This window comes from Lepidothrix coronata, unplaced genomic scaffold (genome assembly GCF_001604755.1).
Source record: "Lepidothrix coronata isolate B3197 unplaced genomic scaffold, Lepidothrix_coronata-1.0 Scaffold125, whole genome shotgun sequence".
Lineage (NCBI taxonomy): Eukaryota > Metazoa > Chordata > Aves > Passeriformes > Pipridae > Lepidothrix > Lepidothrix coronata.
Window position 1 is genome coordinate 1,821,842 of NW_016690305.1, and position 17,647 is coordinate 1,839,488.

General features: G+C 49.5%; 1 protein-coding gene across 3 annotated transcripts in view; it reads right to left on the reverse strand.

Annotated features, from left to right (window-relative positions):
* Positions 1-1,729: 1,729 nt before the first annotated feature.
* Positions 1,730-17,647, reverse strand: part of PPP2R3A (protein phosphatase 2 regulatory subunit B''alpha) — a 56,660-nt gene continuing 40,742 nt past the window's right edge. For all 3 annotated transcript variants that reach the window (XM_017826323.1, XM_017826324.1, XM_017826325.1), the window contains 8 exons: positions 15,281-15,367; positions 14,397-14,553; positions 13,221-13,269; positions 12,621-12,710; positions 11,480-11,655; positions 10,856-10,974; positions 9,361-9,467; positions 1,730-5,721 (listed from right to left, as the gene is read on the reverse strand). In XM_017826323.1, coding sequence (XP_017681812.1) covers positions 5,625-5,721; positions 9,361-9,467; positions 10,856-10,974; positions 11,480-11,655; positions 12,621-12,710; positions 13,221-13,269; positions 14,397-14,553; positions 15,281-15,367 — 882 coding nt within the window. In that variant the 3' untranslated portion in view covers positions 1,730-5,624. The remainder of the gene's footprint in view (positions 5,722-9,360; positions 9,468-10,855; positions 10,975-11,479; positions 11,656-12,620; positions 12,711-13,220; positions 13,270-14,396; positions 14,554-15,280; positions 15,368-17,647) is intronic.

The following is a 17,647-nucleotide window of genomic DNA, read 5'->3' on the forward strand; positions in this document are numbered from 1 at the left end:
CCCCACACCCCCAGAGCAGGGCCCTGCCCCCTGCCCATCCCGGCCTGGGGAGTCACTGGTGGCAGTTCAAGGATCAGTGGAGCTCCAGCTGGAATTCCCAGTGTTCCTCCTGAGGGACTGTGGATCTGGGGAACTGTTCTCAGCATTAGCACAGAGGAAGCTGCTCAGGGATTTCTTTTCATAGAGGCAAGCGTGTGATATTCCAGCTTTCTTCCCAGTCCTCTTGGAGACAGGGATTAACTTCCAAACTTTATTAAACCCCCTGTAATTTGTAGAGCTGCATCAGAAAGCAAAAGCAGCAGTTCATGGTCATGGGTAGTGGCACAAAATTAGTGCTGTGACCAGCGAGGTCTTACCATGGTCTTCCAAGAAAATGAAGTTCTCCCCTTTCTCCTGGGAGTGGAGAGGCTCTTCCCACACATCACACAGGGTACATGTTCCAGAATGTCCAAGGAAGGAGTGGATGCTGCACTTGGTGATGCTGTTCCATGGGCACGATGGTGCTCTGGCAAAGGCTGGACTTGGGGGTCCTGGAGGTCTTTTCCAACCTTAGTGATTCCAAGATAAATCAGTGGGGTGGGATTAAATCCCAGAGGGAGGAGGGACAGGGAAGCGCAGTGGCCCCTTGGCTGCTCTCCCAGCAGGGGCCATTCCCCCTCTGGGGGCAGAGCCTGGCACGGGGGCCTGTCCCCGATGTTCCTGCTGGCAGCACCAGCTGCTCCCTGGGCAGAGCCTGCCCTGCCAGCAGTGCCCCCCAGGCAGCCCCTGCAAACAGCAGTGTTCAGAAAAACCTGCAGAGTTACAGGGAAATAAAACCGGAGCAGCCTGTTCTCCCAGGCAGGTACTTCTGGCACAGCAAGGAGCTGCTCCTCCGGGGAAACCCCGAGACTTTCAAGGAACAGCTCACAGAGATGTGGCCCAGGAATGGAGCAGCTTCTGGCCTCATCCAGCACAGCAGCACCTTTTTACTGCAGGTAAGAAGCACCACTTCCCCCCCTGCATTTCTTATGGATTTAAATTCTACACAAATCATAGTTATAAAACAACTTTTGATTGCTAACTGGCTTGGAGAGGTGAAATGAACCAAAGAAGCAGAAGCATCCCCAATGTGCAGCACAGCTGAGGAAATCCACTCTGGAAGGCAGGTAATGCTATTCCTGGTGGTACTGGGAACATCACAGGCACATCTTTGGTCTTAACAAGTCCATTTTTCCAGTTGAAGTGCTTTTGATATTCTGAAAAAAAACACCAAAAGGTGACTGTGATACAGACACACTCGGGCACCCCCCTGGTGATGCAACACTCTGCTTGAGCATTAGCATATAATAAAAATTAGAAAAGGCATCACTGCTTTTCCTGTTTTTTCTTTTCACCTTTTTTTTTTTCCTTTTCCTCTTTGTTTTGTTTTTTGTTTTGTTTTGTTTTCCTTCATTCCACTTGCAAAAGATCCAGAGGATGTCTCCTTTTTTTCAGGCCAGGTTCAAATGAGGGAGCTTGGTGTCTTGGTAAGTCATCCCAGGGACAGTGCTCCATGCTGAGGAGGAGGATGTGAGGCAGGTAAGTGGTCACTGCCTTGTCCTGGTGTTTGTGAGAAGAAAGCCTGGAATTCTGGCTTTGCTGGCTTTGGCAGATGTGCTGATGTGAACTCACCAGAGCAGGGAAGGTAATTTTGGGACAGCAGCTGGAGGTGGAGTGAACAGTCACACTCTGCCCCACCACTATGGACAGGTTTTCCTTTTAAAACTCAAAAGTCCTTTATTTGCCAAAAAAGAGAAGAAATTATGAAGTAAAAATACAAAGATCAAACCATGCCAGCACAAAATGTCTCCAAAACTACTTTTACAAAGTATGAGAACCATTATTATTATTAAATGCTCAGTTTCCAAGCCCCTGCCCCAGTGACCCAGCCAGGAGAGGAGCACAGAAGGGGAAGCTCTGTTCATGTTTTCCTTACAGTAGCTCGTGCTGGTCACTGAGGTTCAAGGTTTTTTGCATAGCCCTGATCTAGAAACTCCAGATCCAGACTGTTAAAACCACACTTCCATGAGCCGTTTTTTAGCCTTTCAGGCTTATTTCGTTTCAGAAACTTAAGCCCAGTACCTTGTTAGAGCATCTCGAGGGAGCTCCCTTAAACCCTTCCTTCAGGAGCGCAGGAAGGCTTTGGAATCCCTTTGCTGTCCCTGTCTGTGCCACTCCCAGGCAGGGGAGGAGCTGGGGCAGTGCCCGGGCTTTGCTCCCGGAGCTGGGATGCAGCAAGTGCCGCTGAGGGGTGGGAGGAAGGAAGCAACAATCCCGGTGGGACCGGGGCAGCAGCGACACTGAGCCGTGTCTGTGATCTCAGCGCTGCACAGACACCACACGGGGGACACACAGTCCAAAGCAGGGGGGTTTGTAAGGACAGAGGACGGAATTTTGCTGGACAGCAGCAGACCAGAGAGAACAAACAAGCACAAAGGGATTTTTATCGAGCGAATCTAAATTTACTCACTTTTCTGACCACTCCTAAGGAAAAAGGGGCCCAGCTCAAAACAGAGCTCAGTGTGAGCTGGGTTTGCAAGGAAAAAGGCAGGATCTGGCCTTAAAGGGCTGCAGCATCTCAAGTGGCACTGACAGGAGGCAGACTCAGAGCCAGGGGGTCTCCTCCAAGCCCTCAGGGCAGGGATGCCTTGGTTGCTTGGCTCCAGGAGCTGGCTGAGCCCTGAGGCTGCTGTGGGCACAAGCATCCTTGTCTTGACTATCCCAGAAAGAAAAGCTCAGAAGTAGGATGGGAGCTCCCAAATTTACCTCACCTAAATCCTGCAGAGTTTAATCCTCCATCCAGAGGAGCTGTGGACAGGGCTGAGTCCCAAACAGGGTGCAGGAGACCTTCTTTCCTAAAGCATCTGTGCCTGCTGAGTTATATTTTCAAGTACATTGGTGACAGGGAATGGATTCCTGCGCCTGGAGTAAATAACTTAAATTCCTGCAGGTTTTGCACTGCCACCACAAAAAGAGTGACCTCTGTAACTTGTTCTAATATATAATGCAAAACATTTGCTGCAAATTGTTTTGTTTCCTGGATTAGCTTGTGTTGACCTACCAAGGAGTAGGAATTGGGTTTGGATTCACTCTGCTTTGCTGTAGCAGCAGTGAAGCTCTGTCTGTAGAAGAGAGGGCCTTTGGGGGCCAAAGGGCTCAGCAGAGCAGCTACAACCTCCTGGGTCCACTTATTGAAGCCAAAGCTTGGGAAGGCAATTGGGGAGTTTTACCAGGCTCCAGGCACTGAGTTCTCCTAAGAAAGGCACCAGTCCAGGCTGGTGTGGTGGGAGATGGGAGCCTGGGCCGATGGATGGGTGGAGTTTAAGCCCCTCTGCAGAAGGAGGAAGAGCCTGAAGTGGTGGGTGACTGAGGCTGGAACACCCCAGTGCTGCTGCTCAAAGCTGGTGATGCTGCAGGACCACGGGGTTCCACTTGGGCCTAGAACAGGGTCAGGTTCTTCTTGTGTTTGAGGAATCTTTGTCTTTGGAGAGATCTAAAAGGTTATCCAACTGAAAGGCCCCTCTGGGCCCTGGGAGTCAGGGAAGGGCTGAATTCCTGCTCCAGGTTCTTCCCAGTAAAAGGTGGATGGAGCTGGGTACAACCAACAGTCGTGGGACTTCCATCCTGTGGTCATTCCCCAGGTTCTTCTGCATTTGGGCCTTTGTGGAATGAGCCCCAGGGAGGGTTTTCCCCTGCAGGTTCCAGTGATGGAGATGGATTCAAACCCCCTGTGTGTTTGCTGCATTCCCAGAGGCTGCTCCTGCTCTGGTCAGTGCTCCCTGCTCACAGCTGGCATTATGGAATGCAAGTCACCCTGCAGGGCCTTTGCCAACAACCTGGGCATCCGAAAGTTTCTACATCCCAAGCCCAGAATCCTGGGGGGTATATGTGCCTCTGGATAAAACAGCAGCTTTGGTCAGGAAAAAGGAACAGATCTCCGAGCCCAGTACAACTGAAAACTGGCTCTTGTTCAGATTTGGATCCTGAGGGAGCTCCTGACCCCAGCGAGGCATCATCACATCCCACTGGACACTGGGAGGCAGGTGCTGGGCTCCAAAGGCTCCTGGACAAGCTGAGGCCACACTGGAGTGATCAGCCCATGGCTGATTTGGTGGTTAACTCCTGGAGGTACCACAGGGATCAGTGTTCCTCGTGCCACTGTCTGTGGGGACACACACAGGGGCTCTGCTACCTGGAGGGGCCTGCTGGGAGTGGGGATCCTGGGAATCCTGGCAGGGATGCACACAGGAATCCTGGTAGGGGTGCACACAGAAATCCTGCAGGGATGTACACAGGAATCCTGCAGGGATGCACACAGGAATCCTGCAGGGATGCACACAGGAGGCACAGCTGGATGCTCTCCAGGGAGGGAACAGGACACACAGTGCACACACACCAACCAAACACTGGGGCCCAACTCTGACAGTTACAATAAAATCTGCCAGCTGGGAAGGCAAGGCCCAGATCTGTTTGTGCACCCCTGGAACTGGTAAGAGGATGTTCTAACCCCCTGGGAACCACAGACAGGCACTAGTTGGCTGGGAGGCCCAGCTCCAGCAGTGGGTGCTGTCAGCAGAGACACCAGTTGGGATTCTGGGGGGAAGTCAGTTTAATTTTTTTGCACTTAAAGCAAGAACTCATTAGTTACAGCATTTCCTCTCTGACTCTGGGGCTTAATTCATGGGGAGAAAATAAATTTTTGGCAATGACACAGACTAATTCCTTTACTAGTTAAAAGGTTGGGTTGGTTTCTCTCTTCAGTATCTCAGCTGAGGCTCTGGGAGAAGGCTCCAGGTCACAGAAGGCTCTGGGGAGGAGGAGAACAGGGAATGGACGGGACTGGGGCACCGCAGGCACAGCAGTTTAACACACCAGCTCAACAGCAGATGTCCTTTTCTTTTGTAAATACACTAAACCCCACCTGTACAAAGCAGAATTCTACAAAGACTAAACACTGGACAGAGGCAGATCATCTTATGCCCAGTAGAAATGTGAACTGTATCTCCAGTTCTCAGAGAAATGTGCCATCGTGGAGGGCTTGAACTGTCCACAGGGGCACCAGGGAAATGTGTCCAGTACCACGTGGAGGAGCTCGTGGTTCAAATCACAGAGGGACTTCACTCTCCCTTCATGTTGCCTTCATTTCCAGGACATGAAGAACAAAAAGGACTTGATTGTGACTTGTGTTTTAAAAGATTTCTAGATGTAAATTGGAGTTCATTTGGCAGCTCTTTGTCACTCCTGGTGTAAAGTCAAGGGGACAGGGTGGCACAGGGCTGAACTGACTGTCAGTGCTGCATGCAGCTGGCACAGGCAGCCATTAGATGCTGGCATTTATTGCACATCTGGGGACATAACAGAATCCATCTAGAAATGAAACAAGGTGCCATCACCATTGGCAATGAGTGTGCACGAGAGCACATTGTAAAAAGCCTTTTTATAGAAATTACCTTATTGCAATTACACAGGGAGAGAAAAAGGGTTCTCAAGTTACAGTGTACAAATAAAGCACATTGTTCCAATGCTGGACTTAAGAAAACCCCCAAGTGCCTTGGGACTGAATGCTCTCCAGTTTGAAAGAGATTGGTTAAATGTCTTCCACTTCTCTATGCTGAGAGATCTGAGAGAACTAGCTTGTCTGACTTGTCTCCAGTTTCAGGGGGAGATAAGACTTCATCTGTATCATAGTCTTCTTCACATGATCTGCAAAGACAAAAGGTCTGTCTTTAAAAGCTGTGTTTTGGATGTCAGGTAAGTTATTTCAGTGGCTAACAGACAGGAGCATGCAAGAGGTGAAGCTCGAGGAGGGTGTTCCTAAGGCACTGAGAACAGTGTGGGCAGTCCCTCTCAGAGCTGCCAGGGCTCTGGGCTTCCATCCATCCTCCTTTGGAACTTCCAGAACCAATTTTCACTGGTGTTCAGCAGGAGAAAATTTGAATCCAGTTTCAAGTAACAATTGTCAGTAGCTCCCAGAGCCTTAACAGTTCAGGGCAGAAATAAAGTCAGGCCCCAGAGGAGGCTTGGCCTGCCCAGAAACACCTGGTGTGCAGAGCATCTTCTGGCTCAGGTGTGTTCTGACAGCACAGCACAACTGTGGCCACGCTGGGTGTCCCTCTCTCACTCAGGCTGAGGTTTGATATCCAGGACTTGCATTCAGTGCCTGAGGAGGTTTGCTATGAGTTCCCAGCTCAGGCTCTTGGGTCCTGTGCCCTGCACACAGGCCACCACTCCGGGGCTCTCCGGGGCTCTCAGCCCATTCCCATCCCTGAGAAAGGATGTTTTTGGATGTTTCAGTCTCAGCACACTCCAGGTTAGTTTCTCAGCGCTCCCCAGAAAACAAAATTCTTCCTTTTGTTCTGAAAGCAAAACTGCTCATGAAGGAATTGCTGGAGCAGGTGTTCAATGGCCAGCACAGGAACAGCTCCAGTGCAGCTCTGGGCTGCAAAAGATGAACTCCTTTAATACCCCAGCATGGATGTGCCAAGAAGGAATTTTCTACCACTTCCTGGGGTGTTTCTGCCTTCACTAACCCAACCCTGGAGCCTGCCAGTGTGTCCTGCTGGGGGAGGATGCTGTGCTGAAGGTGGATGATCCCTGTGTGGTGAGGGGACATTTTCATCCACTCTTCCCAAAGGGAAGCACCTGCTTAGTAATTCTGCCACCTTCTGGATTCCTGCATAAGTGGGAGAAGGGAAACAACGCTCTGGGTCCTACCAGTGACTGTTCTGACCATGCAAGCCAGCTTGCCAGGAAATATGCAATTTGCCCACTTTTTGCATCTCTGATCCCTGTGGGCAGGCCCTGCTTCCCCCACCCAGGAATGGACTGGGAATGTTTGGAGGTGCCTCAGCTTCTCTAATCACTCCTTGGTTTATGAGGCAGCTGAGGAAAACTCTGTACTTCCATGTGAATACTGTTGTTCCTTTTGCACCTCCTTTTCCTTCAGCTTTACTGACTTCTGGTAGCTTTGTTCCTCCTTCTCCTGCACGTGGAACGTGACCTCTTCCACAGACTCACACGTTCACCAGCACTTGGAGCTCCATTATAAATTGTTTTCCATGTGCTTTTTGTTCCTGGACTAAACCTTCTCATGTCTGCTTCAAAAGGGGCTTCCCATTGCTCTTTCCCAGGTGAGTTCCTTTTCCACTGCACTGTTTTGCTCCTTAAGGCTCAACAGTGCCTGCCTTTCCCATCTTGGAATAAATGCCTTCCACCTTTATGGCCAAGAGGCATCCATGGGATGCTTTTCCACAGGATCAGCACTAAAGACAGTCACCTCCTGTCCTTCCAGGCCAGTTTCAGAACTCCACAGTCCCATAAAAACAAATATGGGCTCGTGCAGTTAAACACCCATTCCTCAAGATTCAGCTCTAGCTTGTTCAGAGGAGGCAAATTACCCCAGGGAATTCTTTGTCTTTCCTTCTGGCAAACACACATTTTGGCTCTGGTGGTTCAGGGATGTCCTTCATCCCCCTTTCCCGCCTTAACTCTGCAGGGTTCAGGGAAATGAGCAGCTGAGCCATCAGGTGACTTGAGGGAGAATGGGCTGGGCTGCCTAAACCAGCACCTGATCCTGTGCCTCTGTACATCTGATCCTGTGCCTCTGTCCCCCTCTCCACCTCTGGGATGCCCTGCCTTTTGCCCTGGCTCCCTGTTGCTCAGAGGAAGGGGATGTTTCCCTGTCAGCAGCTGATATTTCCCACCCTATGCAGAAAGATCTCTTTCCACGAGGGCAGCTGTGGTTTCCATGTCCATCAGCTGGCTGAGGCTGGTCTCTGTTACAGTGAACAAAGCCATGCCCACTGCTGCCCCAGCCTGGCTAATCACACCTGGCATCCCACAGCGTGGGACACAATCACCAAATCATCTGCAGGTGCTGATGTTTAATAAGACAAAGACCAGATTTCATGTTCTGCCAGCAAACTTAGTCAAAAATCTTCCATTCTCTCAGAGAGCTCATGAATTGTCTTGGTTTTGTCCCCGCTCCCTGTTTCTGTCACCCTCAAAGGACAGCACCAATAATGGATGTGTGAAAACTCAATGGCTGTGTCTGGCAAATTTGTCTGGGCATCCAGCTCTTTGTTTTTCCTTTCCCCTTCCTTTTTCCCTGCGTGGTCTGTTGCTATGCTCCACAAATGAGATCTAATCCTGCTGCCATGACTACAGAGCTTTTCAGGGGCTCTTAAAAGCAAGCAGCAAGGTTCTGCCATGCTCTTTACAGGAAGACACAGAGCTGCCTCAGACAAACTCCACACATCTGACATCACCTGCCGCTTTTCCTCTGGCTCTGGGGAGTCTGGGGAGTGATGGTCCTGCACAGCTTTAATGGCAGCCTCCTGTTCCCTCTCTGTGCTGAGGACACAGGTGTTGCAGAGCAGCTGCAGGGAATGCAGCAATTCCATGTCCATCCTGCCTTCCCTCGTCTGCATTGTGAAGGCCACAGAAAGGCAGCTCAGAGGGGATGAGGGAACAGCCCATTGCTGTTTGGATGCACATCACAGGCAGGGAGGGAAACAGCTCTCAATGGCTCTGCAAATCTCTGTGGCTAATTAGTAGGTGCTACTGTTATCCCAAGCAGTTCCCAGGGGGGGAAGTTTTGACAATGATGCAATCTTCTCAGTGCTCTCATGGCTCTGCAAGTGCTGTTCAAGGGATGCAATCCTGAATCGTGCAAGATTAACATGGGGAAAGCACTCTTGCACGTTTGTTATATAAACCTGGAGACTTCTAGAGAAATATTCTCAAGATACCAACCCAGACACAAATCAAAAAGGTGATTATACTGAGTCTCCACATATCTGCAGGAAGCCCTTGCACACAGAGATATTCTGGAGCAACTGCTCTGCCTAAATTCACTGACTAAAGATAGCTGGTGTGTCTGTCCAGAATTTTACAGAAGGCAGAAACCTGAGTATAGGTATTACAGAAAACAAATGTATTAGAGAAAAAGTCTCAACAAACTTAGTCAGTGAATGAAAACATTGAAATACAGCTTATGGAGAGCACGGACTAACAGGCATAAAGTTTGGCAGAAAGTAAAATTATTTGGCCAAAGAAAGTCTCTGGGAGGTGTAATAAATGTAACAGAGCTACAGCTTCCCACCTGTGACAGTGTGACATGGTCAACACCAGCAAAAGTCATTGGATAGATTTTTTTGTACGGTTGCCAAGAGAAAAAGGCTTTGTCCTTTCTCCCAGCTCTCCTCTTGGGTGTGCGGAGCTGATTCAAATCCACTTTTTAGTCCACTAATCCATTCCCTCTGCTGAAAGAGGCACCCACATGCTCCTCCCAGCCCCCAGCTGGGGGTGCAGTGTCCCTGGGCAGTGCCAGGCCGTGCTCACCCCTCCTGCAGCGGCTCATTCCCGGACTCCTCGGCCACCAGGATCTCGTACTCCTCGGCCGCGTACCTGTCCCAGTCCGAGGGCTCGGGGCCGTCACTGTCCACGTCCTGCAGAGATCACACAGCCAGGGACTGTCACAGCCAGGGACTGTCACACCTCCCTGCAGCTCTCACACACAGGCACAACAGCAATTCCAGCAACAGAAAGCAACTGGACAGAAACAGCCACTCGAAAATGGCCTTAACTGAGAGACCCCCAATTACCTCGGAGTATTCGAACATCAGCACATAAAGGACTGTGAAAAAATACATCTTGCAGCCTGTAAGTTCTAAGACCTGAGCTGCCAACAAACTGCATCTGCTTCATCTCAGCAGGGCAATAACCACACACTTGCTTTGCCCTGGCTCAGCACGCCCCTTGTCTGTGCACTTTGGAAGTGGCTGAAGAACCTGGGGGGTAAAATCTTTTCATTAAATGTTAATTGTAACTGAACTTTAGAGGGACTCCTCACTGTTTGCTAAGTGTGGGCAAGTTTGAGAGAAGATTACAGGATAACATCCCTATAAACATTTGGCCCTCTGCCAATTACTGTAAGATGGTTATTCCCCAGCCCTACTTGACTGCTCTTATGATGATCCAGTTTAAACAAACAAACAAACAAACAAACAAACAGGGTGGTTCTGGCTTGGGATATATTTGAGCCTTGAATCATGGAACCACAAAGTTTCTCTTGGAGATTATGTGGGAACAGCTGTGAGGGAACCAGAGTTGGTTTTGGCATCCCCTCCACTGTACTTTGAGCAGATAAGAGGCTTCTGGGAGATACTCAATAAGCTGCAGTCACATCTGGCTTCCCTGGCTGTGCAGGGGGAGCCACAAGTGAGGGCCTTCACACCAACAGCTGACAAAACTCAAGTCTTTGAACATCCCACAGTTCGTGGGGAGCAGCAGCTGCCAAATCCCAAAGCTACACCCTCCTCCTGTATTTTCTTTGCTTGGGAAGAGAGGATGATGAAGGACAGAGCAGCCAGGCTGAGAAGCAGGCAAAATCTGCAACATCCAAACCTTCCCTGTGGGCTGAGCCCCCTCTCAGCCTCTGACTCAGGGCAGCTCAGCAGGCTCTGGGTGTTCTCCCTTCACCCTCACACTACACTCACTGCCAGTGCTGCTGTCAGAGGGGCAGGGATGGCAATCACATCATGGAACAGCAGCAGAACTCGTGTGGGGAGGGACCCAGGAGGGCTCCAGTCCCAGCTCTGCTCACACCAGGATTTGCTGTGAGGACAGATTGAGGGGCTCAAGGCTTTGTCCATCACATCTTGAAAACCTCCAAAACCAGAAGCTGCACAACCTCTCAGGGCAACCTGTTCCAGTGTTTGACTGGTCTACTTGTGAAAAAATTGTTCTTATATTCAGTTGGATTTCCCCTACATCCAGGAGCACTGCAAAGATAGGTTTGAGAAAGCTTGTATTTAGGAATAAAGGTGATTTATACCTTTTGCACTGCAAAGGGATCCCTCTGTTCATTGTCCAGGTATTTCTCTAAATTGAAGAAGGTGTTGAAGAACACATGAGCCATTCTGCACCTCTTCAGGTCTCGCAGGGTTACTCTTCCTACAGAAAAAGAACTCACGTGATTGTGCTTCTGAGTTCTTACTTAGTGGGAGACTGGACCTTGTCAGTCTCAGTTTTAACATCAGCAGGCTTCAGTATTACAAAATTTCTTCCCAACTCAGTCAAGGATTTTAACATTATTCAATAAATGGGTGTGTTTATTAGGCTTAAATCTCACATACATATGGAGGTCTCTGACATTCATGTGAGATGGGAAAGAATGTGAAAGAAAGTCCAGTTTCATAATTTAGACTGTCAGCACATCCCACAGCTGGAACACAAAAGACATGTTGCTCCAGTTCCAGCAAGTTAATTCACAGTGTCTCTTGTTTTAGTCTTTCAAGCCTCCTGATGGCACAGCCAGCCCTGTGCAGTGACTGTGCAGTGACTGCACCTCTGGCACTCCAACACAGGGCTGTACCTACAGACTGGTCACACAGGGACATCTCCTTCCCAATTCACCACTGATCAGAGAGGAGGAGAACTCTGATCAAACAGGACTTACCTTCCCTCTCTGGCTTAACGAGGTCCAGCATCTGGCACAGCAGGTCCTGGAAGGGCAGGGGCTCTATGCCCATCACCTCCATGCGCTCACACTGCTCCTCGTAGAAATACTCCAGCTCATACATGGACAGCACTCCATCCCCATCCAGGTCCATGCACCTGAACCAGTACTCAATGCTGGCAAAGGAACAAGGACAGGGAGAGCTCAGCACTGCACAACAAATCCATCCAGGTTGCAGCAGTGCACATTCCCCTTCTCCCATCCCCTAAGGCTCCGCTGCCCAAAAGCTGGCACAAACCCAGGGATGAAAATATCCTTTGGGAAGGGCCAGGGCACAGCCCAACACCCAAAGCACGTCCTGGTGGTCTCCCAGGTGGTTGGTGAGCACAGCCCTGCTCATGACCTGTTTCACCTGGCAGCTGTAACAGTGCCCACTGTGCTGAGCCCGAGGGGCTCACGCAGGTCAGGGTGTCCCTGCCCAGCCCAGCATTAAGAATTGGCCAAATCCAGCCAAGTCTGAACCCAGGGCACTGGGGGACCCTGGTGAGGGACAAGGCAGGCACGGTGTGCTCTGCTTTGCTCTGCTCCTTTAGACAGAGGGCAGTGCTCCCAGGCAGCCCACCCTGCATGCCCCCACCTCTGGGTGCTCCAACCCTACATTATGAATTCTTCTCATTCTTATGCAGAAGATTCCTTGTCCCAGTAATCACACACAGACCTGGATGAGCTCTGGACAGCAGTCTCCTCCTGGCTCTACAAACCAGGCCATGGGCAGGTTTTGCAAAGGGACACAGTGAAGGTTCCCCACAAACCCTTCCTGCACGCTCAGTACACGTGTGAAGGGAACGTGCCTCACCTCTGCCAGCTCCTCAGGGGTTTCACCCCAGAGCCAGTCCTTCATGGCACAGGGGAACCAAAGGCACTGATGACTACCAAGACATTTAACATTACAAGAAAACTCTGCTTCTACACAATTTCTCTTCAAGAAAGGCAAATGATCTGATCAAGAGTTGACCATAAGTTGCTTTCCTCCTAATGGAACCCAAGCTGCCATCTCTTGGAGAGAGTGGTAGGTCACAGAAGTTTCTGTATCTTCTGTGCTCATCTCAGAACTTTCACCAGACACAGAAATCAGTCAGACCTTGTAGCACTCCTTTTGTCCTCCTCCGAAATCAGGAGCCACACAAAATCCGCATAACTCATCCTGCCTTCCTTCTGAACCTCAGTGCCTCTGGAACACACAGCAGGAAAACAGTGTTAAAACCCACCAGGCTCCTAAATACTCACAGTGTCAGCAAACATATTTTTCCAAAGTCCCATATCATCAGTGAGAGAAAATGGGGCATCACCACCCATTCAGCCTGTACCCCCTGCACCTCCAGCACCAGGCACAGTGTTTGCTGTCACTGCAGAGCTGAGGCTCATCTACCACATCCCCTCCCACTGCAAGGGCTGGGCTCTTTCACCTTCCAGAGACTTTCCAGCATTGCTCTCCAGCTATCCCTGTGCAATATCACCCAGCTATGTCCACCCATCCCATCCTACGGGATTTTGTAATTTGTTTTCTTAAGATACCCAGAAGTCTCTCTCCATTTTCAGGCAGTTCCAGCTGGAGCACCCTATTGGAAACCATTCTGATCAGTGGGGGTTTCTGAGAGTAACTTGCATGTCTAAGGAGCCTCACAGGAATTCCCTTCCCCAACCAGGAATTCCCTTCCCTTCCCATCCCAGTCCCCCTCACCTCACCACAGCGCCACTGAATATTCGCTCAATTATCCTGTTGGATAAAGCTGGGAACAGAGAAAACATGGAGAAAATGAAGCCACAGGTCAGAGGAATAACTGCAATCAGTTGTTTATGCTGAATCTACACAAAGCCATTTCCCATTGCCAACAGAATGCACTGCCTGTACTGCCTGTCTGACCTCTCTCTGTTCAGCAGCATTTTATAAAAACCAAGGACGGTTCTCCCAGTGGGTCTGCCTCTGTATCCTCCCAAACACCACACTGTCCCATGAAAATGGCAACTTTTATCTGGATCCTTGGACATGGGCAGTTACTTCTGCTCTGCTGAAGAAGGATTTGTCACATAAGCAACCCTACCAGTAGCAGGAGACTATTTCAGTGTGTACTGCAGTAGAAGTTCAGTTACCAAGACAAAATAACACACCAAATGCTACAAAACACTTCCCAGCAGAGCACAGGCTGTGGTAACCCCCAAACCTCCTGTGCAACAAACCCTCCCCCCCAACACTCCAGCCTCCCAGCAGGGACCAAGTGTCCCCTGTCACCTCTCCATCCTCACCCTGCCCAGCCCTACGATCACCACTCCTGACCCTGGGACTGCCACACTCACCCAGAGCCCCCATGGACTTCCACAAACACCTGCACTTGGAACACGGGGGCTTCTTAGCCCTTTGTGCATTTGTATTCCATCAATTTATCCATGGTCCTTGAACCCTTGAAAACTCACAGCACCTGCTCAGCTTGTGGAAAGGAGGTTCCACACTGAACTCAGGAGATGTTCTCCTGAAATTCCCCAAGCTTCACTGGACTCTGGAATTTCTCTCATTGCACTTCAGCAATCTTGGAAGTCCACATGGGTTTGTCCTTTTTGTCCCTACTTCCAAGTTCCTGCAAAACCCTCGGCAAATAATAATGTTTCAGGGCATTATTGTAGCTTGTCCTTCTGGCAGTGGCCCACATGTGAACAGAAGCTCCATCTGAAGCTTCTCATGCACAAAATAGTGTGTACTGCAGTTCTCTGTGTCTGAGCCCCTGCAGCTCACTCTCTAAATCAGCATTTACTTAAGAGATGGATGGCTCCATTTAAGCTTTTTTTGAGGCTTTACTCTTGAGTGAGAACACTGTACTTGCAGCAGTGCCCCTGGTCCCAGCACAGCCTGCAGGCACCATACCTTGGTCACTGTACCGAGCCAGGTCCTTCTGGCTGATGTAAAGGTCATGGTCAGTGTCCAGCTCCCAGAATTTACAGTAAATCACATAGAAGTGCTCATAGGAGAAATAGTCTGTGATCTGATTTATGTCATCCTCTTCTTCCAAGAGAGCAAGGGTCTGAAAGAGCACAAATGAAGTGGGAAGTTAAGGCCAGAGAAGAGGCAGCTCTGCAGCTGAAGTGCTGCAGGCTGGAGGAAGCTGGGTGAGCACAGTTCTGAGAGCCAAATTCCACACAGACTTTCTACCCAAGAGATTCTCACTGTTTTAGCCAAGTCCTTCACCCTCCAGCCTGAAGACCTACTGGCTCTTTAGGCTGGGCTGGACACGAGCAGCCTTAGACAGTTTTAAGCTGGTCCTCTTTTGGATTAAACATGCAGAGGACAGAGATCCAAATGCTGCCATAAGGGCACAGCAGGGACTGGAACAAGACCTCAGCTCCATTTGTTCTCCTGGGGGATCAGCTCCTGGGGTGAGGACCAGCTGTCAGAGGCTGGGAGGCAGGAGATGGGCTGTCCTGCCCCTGGCACTGCAGCAGCTCCTCCTGGCTGCCTGGGAGCCACTGCACAGGGTGCCCTGCTGCCCTTCCTGCCTGGCCAGACCACGGAGGCTGCTCCACGCAGCTCCAGACCTGGTGCTGGTCCCCCCTGACCTTCTCCCAGTGCCCCCTTGGCCACTACAGCCCCTGCTGCTCTCAGCTCAGCTCTGACCCAGCTCCTCCAGCAGCCCCAGCGCTCTCCCAGCATGAAGCACTCAGCCTGTCCTGCTCCAGGCCCAGCTCCCTCCCCACAGCCACGGGATCGTGGACAGTGCATCCTGGATCTCCTTCACACAGAAACCAACGTACTTGCAAGAAGTTGCTTTTCCTCAGCTCTGTCAGAGTGATCTTCCCAGACCAGGAGCGGTTCACGGTGTAGAATATTCTCTGTATAACCTGCAACACATGAGCAGTGCTCTTGAAATCAGCTCCTGAAACACCCCACTCTGGGAATTTAAACACTAACTTTGTTTATTCACTCAGCCTAAGGACACTTCTTTTTGCAAACTGCTTGGTGATCTTTTTTGTCTTAATTCACCACACAGCCTAAAAGTAACATTTGCTTTCGAAACAGTATTGCCTGTTTTCACTCTGCAAGCACTTTCACTGCTCTTAATTCACCTCTTTGGGCATGCAGATGAATTATTTATGGCAGGAACATGTTCAGAGTGCTGATGGATCACTTTCAAACCGAGCTCAGCAGGTTTTAGGGGCTGCAGTTTGCATGGATCTCAAATGAAACAGGGTTCTAGGTTCAGGTACTAGGAAAAGAAAATGCCAGGACTTCTGATTCCTGCAGAGGAAGCAGGAGTGTAAATGAAAGGCAAAGCTGATGTCTGAGCTATTGTGCCTGTAACAATGTCTCATGTTCCAGGGGCTCCCTGAAAGTGAGCAACAGGGATTATCCATCTGTATTTATCCAGGGGAGCTGTTTGTCAAACCTCGTTTGTCTCCTTTCCTGATCTCCCTCTGGCGAAAGGGAGTGAAAACCACGGGGGATGCACAGAGCCCTGAGGGACCAAAGGAAACAGCTCAGGGTATGAGACTGAGCACACTCCCAAGCACCTCAAAAAGCTGAGCCCTTCCTAATCTGCTCCTTGTCACCTTGTCAAGGATCATCACAAAGTAGGGAAGCACAGGCAAGAATAAACCTGCAGGGCAAACAACAACAAATAAACATCCCAGCATGAGAAATGAGAAATAGAACTAACATGGCTCAGCACTGAAATCTAGGGAAGATAATTCTTGTTGACCAAACCCAATACAAACCTTTGACGTCTGTGAAATATTGACACGTTATCCTAAAATTTTGGTAAACTTCAGTGCATCCTATTCCAACACAAAAAATAACTTTACACAACAATATGGACATTACAGGGATTAATTCAGCTAACAAATAAAAGGAGGGGGGTTTGTCTCTTAGCTAGAACTAGTTTCAAGTGGGCAGCCACCACTGAAGGGCCGTGCTTGGGCTCAGTCACACAAGTGCTGCTTCTTAGTCCAGAACAGATCTGGAACCAAGTATGACATTGCTCTGCACAGCCTGCTTTGGGATACACAGATCAGTGAGACAGTAAATGCTGATGGCACACAATTTTGAGAGCAACAAGAATGATTTGAGGATTGAAAATGTATCCTGAAGAGAGAGAATCACCAGACTCAGCTGAACATGACACCTACTGGTAACACTGCAGGCTCTTCCTCACTCCAGGCCTTGAAGGTGGATGTCCTTCTAAAGTTGGGTGTCAGATGAATTAAAACCAAACACAGAACAGATCTATCCCAACTGCAGCAATCACTGAGCACTGTTCTCTGGCCTGTGTCAGGGGTCACACTAGGTAATCACAATGATCCTTTCTGGTCTTAAGCGCAATGAAAAAGCTCTGTGTTTGTTCCTTTAATGCCTCTGGCAGCCACTGCCATTCTGGAGTCTATTTTTGGACTTTGTTTGGCTTTTGCTTCCCAGTTGCACAAGAGCTCAGAGACTGGAGTGGGTCTCACCTCGTCCATAACCCGTTATCACACCTGACAACTCTGTACTGGCTCTTAAAGATACAGGGTGTTCACACCATTCCAGGGACTCAAAACCAGCAACCCCACCCCACACCAGGGATTCTTCTCTGCCTGCAGGGTAATAAAGGCCAACAAACTATTCCCATCTGAGACACATAAGAAACTGCTCATGTATCAGACCACATCGACAAAGATGTTCCATCTGCTCCCTCCTCACTGAGCTGTAAAAATAAGGCACTCACAGGTAAAATGGGATCCATTTTCATCTCTTTTACCATGTCCAGTCACTCAGTGCAGGCTTTATTATTCAAATAACGGTCCAGTTGCAATGGATAGTAGTACACAGTATATATATCAGAATAAAAATCTCAATAGTTCTGTAATTTTTTTCCAGGTTGTGAAAACCAAGCTGCCAAAAAAAAAAAAAAAAGCATTTGGGAAACACCCTACACCATAATCACCCAGCCTGACATGATTTGCAGTATTTAAGACATGTTTGTCACTTTTGTCTTACTGAAAGCCATAACTGGCTTTGTTTTTCCCAACATGGAAGATTGTTTATTTTGAATTCAGTACCTAATCATAGACTCCTGGAATATCTTGAGTGGGAAGGGACCACCAGGATCATCAAGTCCAACTCCTGATAAGCCTTTGCAAGGAGGA